The 13,690-nt window shown below is 38.6% G+C and overlaps 1 protein-coding gene across 3 annotated transcripts in view; it reads left to right on the top strand.

Moving 5' to 3' along the window:
* Positions 1 to 1,649: 1,649 nt before the first annotated feature.
* LOC132096176 (integrin beta-1-like) overlaps positions 1,650 to 13,690 on the top strand; it is a 34,246-nt gene continuing 22,205 nt past the window's right edge. For 2 of the 3 annotated variants that reach the window (XM_059501413.1, XM_059501412.1), the window contains exons 1-8: positions 1,651 to 1,975; positions 8,333 to 8,390; positions 10,424 to 10,509; positions 12,284 to 12,503; positions 12,659 to 12,829; positions 12,914 to 13,152; positions 13,266 to 13,421; positions 13,503 to 13,598. In XM_059501413.1, the coding sequence (XP_059357396.1) occupies positions 8,333 to 8,390; positions 10,424 to 10,509; positions 12,284 to 12,503; positions 12,659 to 12,829; positions 12,914 to 13,152; positions 13,266 to 13,421; positions 13,503 to 13,598 (1,026 nt within the window). In that variant the 5' untranslated portion in view covers positions 1,651 to 1,975. Of the gene's footprint in view, positions 1,976 to 8,332; positions 8,391 to 10,423; positions 10,510 to 12,283; positions 12,504 to 12,658; positions 12,830 to 12,913; positions 13,153 to 13,265; positions 13,422 to 13,502; positions 13,599 to 13,690 lie in introns of all 3 variants that reach the window. The other variant, XM_059501411.1, reaches the window with a different exon arrangement.

Genomic DNA, 13,690 nt, shown 5'->3' with positions numbered 1-13,690 from the left:
CTTTGAAATGAACGAATCATCGTTCATGTCTAAAGTCTGAGTCCTTTTTTTATCATTAAGTATCAACGTGAAACCTTCTTGAAGCTAATGACTGCCTTCCTGCATTTAAAGAATGAATCTAGAACTGGGTAATAGGCTACTTTTAAATTAATAACAATAATTTTACTCTCAGCACAAGCAAATTATAAGCATGGTTTCGTTCGGCATTTCGAATAAAAAACGAGGATTTCTGCAAAAAGAAATTAAAATGGCATAATGTTATTGTTGTTATTTGTGGGGAAAACTTTTATGATCCTCTCTCAGTAGACTCAGAAACTGCATGATTTAATGACTGACTCACAACATAAATGATCCCCAGCTACTTAGCGTAATAATGTTTATTGTTTTGCTTTAGCTTTAAAAAAAAATAATCCATTATACTAAAATGAAGAGAATAATTTCCATATGTTTTGTTATCATTTGTGGGGAAAACGCTTAAATTCTCTTTCTAGTTTTAAATTTGCTCGGGGACTGATGCGACTCGTTCATAATAGCCTATACAAAACCAGAGGCGTCGTGCCCATTCGAAGTGAGGGGGGCACGTGCCCCCTCAGATTTCTGAGCCAAGTGGATTTTAAATGCAGCTTCCAAACGAAAAAAAAATTGCAGAATAATATTTTTTATATATTTGATACAATCACAGCGGTGTGATTAGATCATTCAGTGCACAGCATCAGCTGCTAAATTCAAATCTGCGTTCGCTGGCTGAGACCAGAGACAGACGCGTTCGTACAACGCTTCATGATAACCAATCAGAAACTATTCTGTTGCGCTTATGGATGCAATGGCCAATCAGAGACGTCCAGAAGAGTCATCACTGAAACGCAGTGTTTTGTTCACTTGCTCGCTGACTGAATTATTTAGCGAATTCTCTCATCAGAAACAACAAAAAGTGCAGATGTGCGTACGAATGTAAGTAAGATATTCGTTTCATAATGTAAAGTGCTTCAGTGATTTTAATGGGAGTTTTTGAGAGAGCCTGAACTCTGGCTAGACTGAATGAAAATGTTTTTTGATAATGTAAATGTTCTTTACTCTCTGTAAAATAAAAGTGTTAAAATAAGTATCTTACAATATTGTTATTAAAATTTACATTAAATGTAAATTCAGTCGTATTAAAAATATTTTATGGCATGATATGGCACTTAAGTAAAAAGTCAGGTTTTTATGTGTAGTTAATAGATTACACTACATTTCCATATATTGATCAAATAGCAATCTATAAAGGTGCAAAACGCGTTTACCTACACATATTTGAGAAACGAGATATTTCCTGATATATTAAGCATGTTTGGAATTGTTTTGAATAAAAAGGAAAAAAATAATTTAAAAAAAGCCTATATCAGTTATACAGTGCTTTCGTAGAATGACTTATACCCCCGACCCCCCCACCCCCAAAAAAAATGTGCCCCCTCAAAAATCATGAATGCATGACGCCCCTGTACAAAACCACTTGAGCAGAAAGTCGCTGAATCAATTAATTTGCAAAATGATTCAAAAAGAATCGATTCACTTGATGTGTCAATTGAATCTGAATTCTAACCACTAGTTTGTTTGTGTCGTTCGCAGTGTGGATGGGGTGTTAGCGTTATTTCCTGTGGGCGGAGGAAGGGAGAGGCTCGCAGGGAGTCCACAGACCCACATGCATTAACCACCATCCAGAAGTAGGAAACTGCGTGGAAGGGCGAGTTGGACTCTCTGTCCACATTTAGTCATTTATCTGCCCCTTTGTTTGTTGTAGGCAAGGGAATCGCGTGTTTTAGTTACTTTGTAACCAGCTGTTGATTCAAAGTAGCCCACGGGAACAAAGACCCCACAGACACGGGCGAGCAACTGACCTGTTGGACCAAACGCTGCCGGAGATTCATTTCCATAGCAAATGTGGTTTTAAAAGAGCCCCTGATAGCTTGATATATCGCCGGGGACACGTGTCAAGGTAAGGAACATCAGAATATCACGTTTTATGAAACTTTAGTGTCAGAACTGTATGTTAAATGTATTATTTCAATGGGATTTTGAGCTTTAGGGTTTGATCTGGAGAGGGATCTTGGCTTAAGAACTGGGTGGGGATGTCCCATCGTTTGCACTTCAAAAGACAGACGTGGATCTGCCCCAAAACGCGATTCACAGATCTTATGCGAACAGTGTCCCTTCAGGCTATGTCATTCCAAGACGTCTGTTATCTTGTATCTATTTGTCGCGTCTTATGTGTCCACAACATCTGTTGTAAGTCATCCACTCCAGGCGTGAGAGAGAGAGAGAGTCCCGGCGGGTCCGAGGGGGGCTGTGGGGTTTGAACAATGCTTTATTTGGTAGTCGCTTGTGCAAATGTGCCTCCCTGGAAGTTGAAATGATGTAGCCGGGTTTTTTTGTGTGTGAGTCATGATCCTGTTTGGGACATGCTGAACAGATTAGACCAGCAATGATTAAACTTAAATGAACGCACCGAAGAGTCATATTGTTCCTCAAAGCGCATCGACTGGGAGAAGTTTGGCACAGCGCCAGGACTAAATATGACTGCATTTAATGTGATTAAAGGGATCGTGCTATGTTAGGAGAAATTGAATCATGTCTTTAGACACGGACAGCGCTGTGAGGTGCTCTCGGCTCAGTTTTACAAGGAAAGATCCCGCAGCGGATCTGCATTAAAACTCTCACAGCCTTTATATTCAGGTCACGTGATCGTTTGGAAGAATGTTGTACGTTTTAAAGGAATTCTCATTAAAATGTTTCCGATATAAAATAAAAGAATAGTGATTTTGAAGAATATTTAAAGGTACACAAACATAACATAAAGATTCCATTCATATCAGTAGCCTGATAAAAGCTGCTTTATTGTAGCTACTGAGCGGGTCGCCTCGTCTGGGCAACACCACGTGACCACCTGAATATTCTCTTTGGTTGAACTCTTTTGCTCCTTAATTAATCTTGGCTGACTGAAAATAGCACATTCCTGCAATATCCGAAAAAAAAGAAAACATGTAGGTGATTACTAAAGTTCAGACTGTCTTAACCTACAAAATTAACCTTGGTTTTATTATAGTTAAAGTGTAGTCACCATGTTGTTGTTATGTGATTGTGATTACCATTTGTATAACCAAAGTTTTAATACAAATACTATGGTTAGTGTTGCAAAACCATGGTTAATTTGTGGTTAGTAACCATGTTTTTTCCCGTGAATTTTCATAATTATTTTTTTCCAGTGTCGTGGCATAAAGTTTGTTGTTTGTCTCTTATCCTCACAGAACCTACCCTTATAGAAATACAATGGTCAGCATAGTCTCTAACATTGTTACTACAGCTGTTGTTACTACAATAAAAATGGGAACTTGGTGTCAGCCACCACAAAAAGAACAGGGGCAAAATTCAAAGCTTAGTAGAAGTACATTATTTGAAGGAAGTGGTTTAGTAACATTAAATGTGGAATCCGTGTTATTGTGGTTGAAGCCAAGGCTGAAATATCAGGGATTTTTATTATTTGAAAAGGCCTAAATTCTTAAAAAAAAATGATAATAGATGTAATAAATACATTTTAAACTAAATATCTCATCATGGATGGATGGTTTAGTTTTCTGTTGTCTTTTAGGATGGAGAAGAGTATAAAATATGTTTTGCAGGTCTGTTCTCTGAAATCTCTCTCTTTCTCTCACTCTTTTTTTTTGATAGAGTGACTCTTTAACTGCAGAGGGGTGTGGCTGCTTGTTCTGAAGCTCCTATCCCTGATTGAAACAAAGCCGTTTGCTGTCATATAAAAAGAAACAGAAATGGCAGGCCGTGGCTCCTCCTGTGAGTTTGTTTGTGCGTGTGTGCGCACGTTTGTGTGGTGTAATTCTCTGTTATTAACAGCATAGTGTCTCACCACATAAGATAAGAAAGAGTTTGGATCTGAACATGTAAGGGCAACAGGATAAAGCTTCTGTGTTCAAACCAGACAACTTTAATGACTCTGTGATGCAGACTGATGAGTGATGAGTGACACTTGGACAGACAAAAATAATTTTGAAAAATCCAATAAGCGCTGAATGTTTATACTGAACTGTATTTGTAACTTATCTTATTGTGAAATTTTCTATGTATAGTAGTTTTCTTCCAGTTAAAATGTCACACTTCTCCCTGGTGACACATACACACATACACAACTTCTCTAATAGTCCCCACTGTACATTCACTGTTACACTCAGGTGTATGTCCTAATACAGAAGAAAATATCAGTTGCTACTTGCATGTCATAATTTAACACCTACTTTATTGTGGGTGTCCAGGGTCAGCTATTATGCTAAGTAAGCCACTGTATATATAGGGTGCCATGTAATCAGGTATTGTGGATATGACTGATAAAGGACAGTGTGGGTTGTAAAGGTGGGTGAGAGATGGAGTCAGAATGTGTCAATTGTTTGATTCCAATATGAATGCTGTGTTCCAGACCGGCCCTTTGACTCACTTCCTGTCGTCCCCTCTGTTATGACACATTAACAATGAGACAGGATGGGGGAAGGGATTTGGAAACAAATTGGTCATTATAATCTGAAGGCTCCAGAGTTTTTAGAATTTTCTAAAAGTGCTAAGAGAGACCAAACGAGACTTTGTGTTTGCTGCAATAGTCACAGTTTACTGTGGGGAGGAGTATTACGATAGTTTTTTTTTTTTTGTTGTATGTTTTTTTTTTTTTAGCATTGAACAGGTTTAAGAAATAACTATACAGTTTGTCTAGATTGATTTTGAGTCTGACAAGAAAGTTAGAAATATTTTGAAAACCTTAACCTCAAGTTTTAATTGTTTTTTCATTCTAATTGGTTTCAAAACCTACATGTTGATAGATACAAAATATTATGTAATAAATATTATAACATTCTAATAAAAATGTAAGTGGTTATTGCCTGTCAAAAACACTTTTTGTTGTTGTTGTTGTGCATAGTTGCCACTGCTTTGACACATGCTATTAACTGTGAATTATATGCTATAATATCTATTACATTATTCATTATGTTCATAGCACGACTGATGCCCAATGAGTAACATGGTAAAGATCAATAGAGGGTCTGGTTTTAAAATAAAACCATTTTCCAAACACTCCCCTGTCTGCCATTGTTCAGAGAGAAGAGGTCCTGCCCCAGTCTCACACCACTGATCTAGAAGATGATATGTCTGGATGCTTGAATTGATAATTTCAGCAGTGTTTTGCCTAAGGGGAAATCAAAGCCGTGCTTATAGTACTTCAACATTTTAAAAGTGATGCTGTACCTTCTTTGCAGAGGTGGAGTTTCCCGGAGACCGTGTCTGTCGGTCTCTGTCTGTGGTAAATAGTCGCCCATCACTTAGCGATGTGTGTGACGGAGGGGGGTTGGAAGGGTGAGGCAGTTTAATTAAGGAAATGGCCACCCTGCTGTGGAGGGGGTTAATGGCCACTCTGTGCGTGTTTGTCTTGACCGTTACTTATATCAGAATGTAGTGGATAACTGAAAACAGCCACGTAAGAGTTATGTGTTTGTATTAGTGGTGCTTGCTTTCTGTATTGAAAGAGATGCTATTTAAAGACTCCTATGAACCGGTGGTTCTTAACGAATCAGAAACATGCGACTAGTAGCCCATAGGCTTTTTTCTGAATGGTTTACTCTTTTAAGCTGGTTCTTTTAATGGACTGAGTACTGATTTGAATCGGACAATTCTGAAATGACATTTGGTGGATACTGAATGAATTGCTTTGTTTCAAAACGGATCTGACTGAAAGTGACTCTCACTGAAATATAGGCCTATGTGAAATCTCTCTCTTCCCACAGTGTTTTTGCTATTGAATGAATGATGCATATACCTCACTTACAATTTCACTTTTGTTTTTCATAGAACTCAAAAAGATTGAATCAAATGATCGTTTATGCACACTCAGAATCAAAGAAGCTCCAAGAAGCTGAAGGAGTCTCTCTTTCTCTCTCACTCACACACACACACACACTCGCACATTAGATTTACATCTAGATACACACCCAGACCTCAGGGCTGCATTTTCAAGGCCTTGACACACAGCGCAGCCTTGGGGAAAGCAGACAAGGCGAAATTGAGAAGCTCTCTGTCTCTCCCACACACTAATACTCTCCCTGAAGATAGTGTTACACAGTGTGACTGAGAATGAAATGGTAGGCTGAAGAACCAGCTGTCTCACAGCTTAATCTGCCTCTGTGTCAGCCTGACAAATGAAGACTTGTAAATGTGGAACCGTCAAATAAATGACCAGTGAGGTCACTTTGAGGAGCTTATATCTGAAACTTAGACTACTATAATGTCACTGGTTTGAGATGCACGGAGCCAGAGATTTTCTGCATGTTACTGTTACTATGATGACATCTTTCAAGGACATTTTTCTTTAAATACTTAATTTCATCACAAACTGTGTTAGTGTTTGTGACTGAAACCTGATTATTTAATGTATACAGGTCAGAGATTTGTGTTCAATAAGGATTTTTTTTTTTTTAAGGAATCTAATACTTTTATTCAGCAAGGATGTGTTAAAACTAGTGACCATAAAGACATGTTCCATTTTAAATGCTGTTATTTGAACTTTTGGCTTTGTTTCCATAAAAATATTAAACAGCACAGATGTTACAGTGATGGCGATAATAATAAGAAATGTTTTTTGACACCAAATCTGGTTTGTCAAGGATCATGTGACACTGAGAACTTGAAGTGATGACTGCTGAAAGTGTAGGTTTGTCATCAAAGAGAAATCCACGAACGGTAGTGTAAATGTGAGCTGGATTTGGTTGGTAAATTAGAATTCTGTGTCGATGGTGTGAAGCTACCACAATGAATCATATTGAAGCTCATATGATTCTTTAGAAGGAATAATCCGGAAAACCTGCTCTGACGCACCAATGATGCGTTCAGATAGGAACTCCCCATGCCTGAGTCAGCAGCCTAGACTGAAATTTGTCAGTCTGTGTGTCCTTGGACATTTAAAGTCATAGTCGGTTGTATGTTCTGAGCCAGGTGGAAAAAACCCCTCTCCAGTATTTTGAATTCAGACTGCAATGCCTAGTTCAACCACTCTGTGTAAAGCCTACATATAGCACATTTAAGTATATGACCATTTACACTGCAGTATGACATTCCAAAACAAACATATGTGATTGCAAAATCAGTTTGCGAAGTTTATGTAAAACGTGTCATTTTTCACAGACTTTAGCTAGAGTGAAGTTATAAATTACAGAGGTGTCAAAAGAATAAATATAGAAAGAATGAGTGCATATGCCAAGACAAATCACTCAATGTCCTTCGTGTTATCTCTCTCAAAGCTCACACATCTGTGGAATTAGTGAACGGCAACAGGGTGCTGAAAGAAGCACTGTTTGCTCATCTTCAAGTGTTCACAGGTCTCGTGTGTGTGTGTGTGTTTTTGTAGATAGAGTAATGGTTGAGTCTACAGCAGTTCACCCGCCCGTCCAGTCTCAACAGCACACATGCCTGTGTTTTGAACTAATAATATGAGTCTGTGTTGATTTAATTCATGTCACATGTATCCTCTGCTTCAGAACAGCTGGAGTTTTGCTGGATTTGCCCCTGCTATGTGTGTATTTCTCATGCGGGATTGTGAAAAGTAGTTAATGTGTGCCTGAAGTGTTGTTTTGGATGCTAAGTAACAGCATTGTGTGTTTGTACTCATGTCTTTCCTAATAAGGCCAAATCAGCAGTGTTTGGCACTGGTGTCTGTCTGTACACCAGACAGATTGAGGCAAAAGGACCTCCTCCTCTTGAGTGAGGTGTTTCATGTGAAGAGCAGATCCATCGTCTTACCAAATATGGGAGTAGAGTTTCACTGTTTCTGGACGTCTGGCTTGTGTAGAAGCAAAACGTTCTGTGTGTGTCTCTCTGCTATACTATAGTAATAATAATAGGCTTTATCTTGCGCTGTAATATTTGACCTTACAGTATGTGGTTGTAAAACGTTAGCCCTGCAGTGTGTCTGTCACTGTAATACAGTCACTTTAGATAAGAAGCTGTCTGCTATATAAAGAATCTCTGTCAGCAGTTCTGTGCAAACTGTTGGAATGTTTTACTGTCACCATGCATTTGTGCTTGGAGAAACAGGAAGTGACCTTGTAACACTCTGCCTACACATCAAGAAGTCATAAACACATACATGTGCACACCCTTTCCTCTAAGTGTTAGTGTTTTTCACTGCTACTGATGTAGTCAAAATGCTCCATATTTAATTCAATTGTTCTTTGCAGAAAATAAGATTATTATTATAAATATTTAATTGTTTACATTGAGTTGACCCCTGTTCTTGTGTTGTTTTCAGATGGACGTGAGGCTGCTCCTGATTTCTGTTCTTCTGGGACTCAGCAGGGCTCAAATAGGTAAAAACTTCAGATTTTAAAAACATCAGATATACAGTGGAGTTCAATAGTCTGAAGCCACTGGTGAAAATACTTCTATTGTGTGTTTTATTATCCACCCGTCCTGTATTTTCTGTAGTAAATATATTTTATATTGCACCGTTTTAACATATTTAGGGCCAGATTTACTAAACAGGGCAAATAAGCGTTAGAATGCAATTCCATAAAAGCGCTGATGGGAGAGGAAAATTGTGCGTGTGATTTACTGACAATGCATACAGACAGACAAATCATTTCCATTTCCAACGAACAGCACAATCTACCAAGAGCAACGCAAAATACCACCTGCTTTAAGACTTTTCTGGGCGTTAAAAAATAGCGCAAAGGTTAGTAAATCACATTGCATGATACATTTTAATACTCTCCTCCCATTAATTTTGCGTCTGAAAAGGAAACTCATACAATCCTGCTTATTGAATAAGGTCAGGCGCACAAATAACTGTGTCCACGCCTTTCAACGCTAATTCTTCACTGCGTGTATTTAGTAAATCCTTACAGTACTAATTTAATACAAAAAGACTATGTGTTTTATTAACAAAGTTCGGGAGGAGCACAATCAGATAATCATCCAATCTGGCACAGGTGCATCTCGTTTAGCTAATCATCTTAACTAGCACACAAGCGTGTATATATATCCAGCCTTCCTACCTCCTGTCCTACGACAGTTTTTCGGCAACCATCCTCCACCCCAACTCCTCACTTCTAATCTATTTATCCCAAATTAGGGATAGGGGGAGTTATTTGGGTTCCGGGCCCGGACCCCTCCCCCAGGACAGCATGCCAAAATATGCCTACTATTCGCCTTCAGATTAGATATAAGGGTGAACTCGTGAATTGATGGGTGTGGGAACCCTGCAGGTTTATGTGGGTTAAAAGTAGGGTAGGTGATTTCTGAGAGGGTAGTAATAACAAGCTAGCATTGAAAGCATAAGATCCCAGCCTCCCTGCAAATCACTCTCCAAAGCCACACCTCCTTCAAAACACATGACTGCACACAGACAGACCAGAGTCTAACCAGCAACATGCTGAGAGACTGTGTTGGTGCAGGGTTGAATGCAGTGCTGACCGATGCCGTCTCATTCACCGGTGAGAAAACATTACAGTACAAAGTGCATGATATTACAATAATAGCACCTTCCATTCTCTATCGGTCTGTAATAGCATAATTGAATCTGCTGATGACGCATCATGTCGGTGTGGGCAGAGTGCACATACTTTGAAAGGCAGGCAGAGTAGCCTATCAGAGCTCTCGGACTGCAGGATATGATTGGACAAACATTTTATGGAATTATGCAATTATTAATGCAATCTTCGATGTTGTCCTCATCTCATGTTAAGGACTTGTCTTTTGTTTTTCCTCCAAAAATTGCTGTTTGCAATTAAAACAAAGCATTTTCATTCTTATCTGTATGTGTAGGAGCAGCCTGACATTTGAGTTATATATATATATATATATATATACACACACACACACTGTATATATAATTTTTCCAAGAACACACACCAGACCAGAGGCTGATAAAGTACTCGTAATACTGTCCAGATCATCTTAGACATTTGCAGGATTTTCATTCCAAGATATGATATATCTCAGATATGGCAGCAGTGTGGAATCTAAGAAAACAACCAAAAGAAAAATCTCAAAGCAATAATGCAGAATAATAGGAATGTGATATATACATCATCTTCATCTTCTAAGTGCTGTCCCACAGTCCTGTGCGGTTTATTCTGGATTTGCTGGCCTCATGGTTTCCACTAAATCTTTAAAGAAAGCAGTAAGGATGCCATCAGTAATACAGTTCACATGACCTCACTACAGCATATGGTCACTCTGCATCTATTTTAGAATGACAGTCTCATGAGAGAGAGAAGCATATTGTGTATGGCTGGCCACAGTGTTAGTTATTAAATGCTCTTTGGTTTGGATTTCCTGTGTTAGTGGTGGGAGGGAATTGAGAATGATGGATGTTTTTGTTGTGTGTGTATGTGTACAGATGGTAACGAATGCACCAAAGCCTCGGCCCAGTCCTGTGGAGAATGCATTCAGGCCGGAGAAAAGTGTGGCTGGTGTACAGACGAGGTAAGTTCAGACGAAACCATTAAAGTGACCCTATTAGGGGTAATGAAAGGTTCATAGTTTGGTTTTGGGAGACTCCAACAACAGGTTGACATGCATGCAAGGTCAAAAAACACTTTCAATGTCTTATAATATGCGTTTATTTTTACCTGCTTGCTCAAGGACTCCCAAAAGATTCACTCAACGATTTATTCTTCCAAACCCCTCTGCCTTTGCACGACGCTTATCTGTGGTGATTGGTCCGATTGGTCTCATTTTCATTTCATCATGAATACCTGTAATGCCTGATAAAGCAGTGTTTGTGAGCGCAGTGCTGCTTTGTGTAAGGTGTTACCGGGGATACCGCTATTTTTACAAAAAAGTGGCACCTAGTGGCAAAGAATAAATTAGCATTTCATTCATACTAATGGGAAAAGACCAACAAATGGGCAGGCAATATGCTAATGTTTCGTGTTAACAACAACATTAAACTGCTTGGGATTCGTTTTAAAAATGACTCGTTTCAATTATTCAGAGTCGACTCTTTCTTTTGAGAGACTAACTCTTTATACACAATTCACTTTCAGATTTTAAACAGGATGTTTTCATTCACTTAGAGCTGTGTTACATAATGTGTGAAAGCTATTTTTCAAAAATCCACAATAGGGGCACTTTAAAGATGGAAATGGCTGCTTTTGCAATTATGTGCATTTAGAGAAAAATGTCACGGGGGAAACCATTTCCTGTAGTTAGATTATTTGTTTATCTTAGTCTGTAGAGGACATCCTGTGAATCTGCAGACAATTCTGTCTGCTAAAAACATATTTTGGGCGATCAAAGTATCCAGAGGAATCAGTGATTTGAAGTGACATCACCTTCTGTCCTACCTTTATTCACCTGTAGTTATTATTACCTGTAGTTTTTATTACTGACAGTTTCTTGAGTCATTTTAGTGGAATTGAGCACATTGTATCACTCAGTGTTCATGAGTCAGCATCCTGTGGGATCATGTCTGTTCCTGCCATGTGGAGCAGATTATGGCAGGAAAGGAAGCACCAATCATGGACCACATTAACGAAAGCGGGAAGTGTACTATCACTAAAGCGGGGGGCTTGAGCTCTGTTGGGAAGGTGGCCCCCTAATAGTTTCAACAGGCAGACTGCACATCCTAATCCTGACTAGCCCAACACAGCAACATTGGCATAACCAATTACTATTTGACTGTCTGACCAATGGCAGGCAGGTGGATTTTATTTTGTTTATTTATTTTTATTTGAATTACTATATTTAGAAATCATTTGTTTTACTAAATAATCAATGAAAAAAAGGTTAATTTAACTTCTCTTTATTATGAACTTTATTATTTTTTTAATTAAATTTATTGGTTTATTCAAAATTAATATTTGTTTCAGATCATTTTTCCCTTGGGTTTAATGTAGGAACTTAACATATTGTATTGTTTAAATTCTATCCTATTAATTATTGAAATTTATTTTAACAAATATTTAAATTAGGTAGAACTTTACAAATTTACAGTGAATATTTAGAGACTGGACCTATTCAATTGAATATCCCTGCTATAGATAGCTATAGTGTTATTTGATACAATAACATTAATTGATATATTGTCCTAAAAGAACCCAATTCTCTTTATATTAGTTCCTTAAAACTGCTCCATCTTTTGTAAGATTAAATACTACTGATGCCATGCTCCAGCAGGTGCTATTTTTGATGGAGTGTTTATAATCTTTCTCTTTTGTGTTTCTTCTCTTCCCTAAACTCCTGTCTCTTTCTGCAGAACTTTTTAAAGCAAGGCGAGCAGAAGTCCACAAGGTGTGATGAGATTGAAGCTCTGATTAAGAAGGGCTGTAATGAGTCCAGTATAGAAAATCCTCGGGGAAATGTTACCGTCAGCAAGAACCAACCTTTAACAGACCGCACAAAGGATGGAGCACAACTGAAGCCAGACCAGATCACCCAGATTCAACCACAGAAACTCACCCTAGACCTCCGATCAGGTACTATATACTCCTTCAACAACTCCAGGAATGGTTAATTAATAATATAGGTCATCATTCAGTAAAGTTGTGAAGTAATGGTCTCTCTCAATGTATAATCAGTTCACTCCCCTGTAAAGCTTTAGTCTGAACGCATGGTCTTCATTCTGACCCAGGTGAAGCTCAGAAGTTCATTCTGACATTCAAGAGGGCTGAGGATTATCCCATAGATCTCTACTACCTGATGGACCTCAGCTACTCAATGAAAGATGATTTAGAGAACGTCAAAAACCTGGGAACCGACCTGATGTCTGAAATGCAAAAGATCACATCTGACTTCAGGATCGGTAAGGGACCTCTGAGGATCCATGCTGGATTTGTCTTTAATTGTATTGTGCTGCATTGCTTTCATTCTTCGTCAATGTTTCTAGGCTTTGGCTCCTTTGTGGAAAAAACTGTCATGCCATACATCAGCACAACGCCAGCCAAGCTGCTAAATCCCTGCACATCAGACCAGAACTGCACAAGCCCGTTCAGCTATAAAAACGTGCTGAGTTTGACTTCCGATGGATCTCAGTTTAATACCCTTGTGAGCAAACAGCAGATCTCAGGAAACCTGGACTCACCAGAAGGAGGGTTCGACGCCATCATGCAAGTGGCTGTCTGTGCGGTACGTATATATATATATATATATATATATATATTCATACAATATCATGTTTGTATTATATATGTCAGGTTTGAAGGGATTTAAGGTTAATCTTCATCTTAATTGTGCAACAGAACCAAATTGGCTGGAGGAATGTGACCCGTCTGCTTGTGTTTTCCACGGATGCTGGATTCCACTTCGCTGGAGACGGAAAACTGGGCGGCATCGTGCTTCCTAATGACGGGAAATGCCATCTGCAGGATAACATGTACACTATGAGCCATTACTATGTAAGTGTGTGTAACGTCATTGAGTCATTTCTGCATATAGAAAATATGTGAAAGTGTCTCATTTATTTTCATTCCTTCTAGGACTATCCTTCGATCGCACATCTGGTTCAGAAATTAAGCGAAAACAACATTCAGACCATTTTTGCTGTAACTAAAGAGTTCCAGCCTGTTTACCAGGTAATAAAGCAGCTATCTTTTGTTTCTACATCAATAGGCAAGTCGGATTCTGTAACACTACTGGAAATAAAATACTGCATGGGAAAAAATGC

The sequence above is a fragment of the Carassius carassius genome, chromosome 20 (assembly GCF_963082965.1).
Source record: "Carassius carassius chromosome 20, fCarCar2.1, whole genome shotgun sequence".
Lineage (NCBI taxonomy): Eukaryota > Metazoa > Chordata > Actinopteri > Cypriniformes > Cyprinidae > Carassius > Carassius carassius.
Note: the sequence above shows the minus strand (reverse complement) of the source record. Positions and strands in the feature narration are given on the sequence as shown.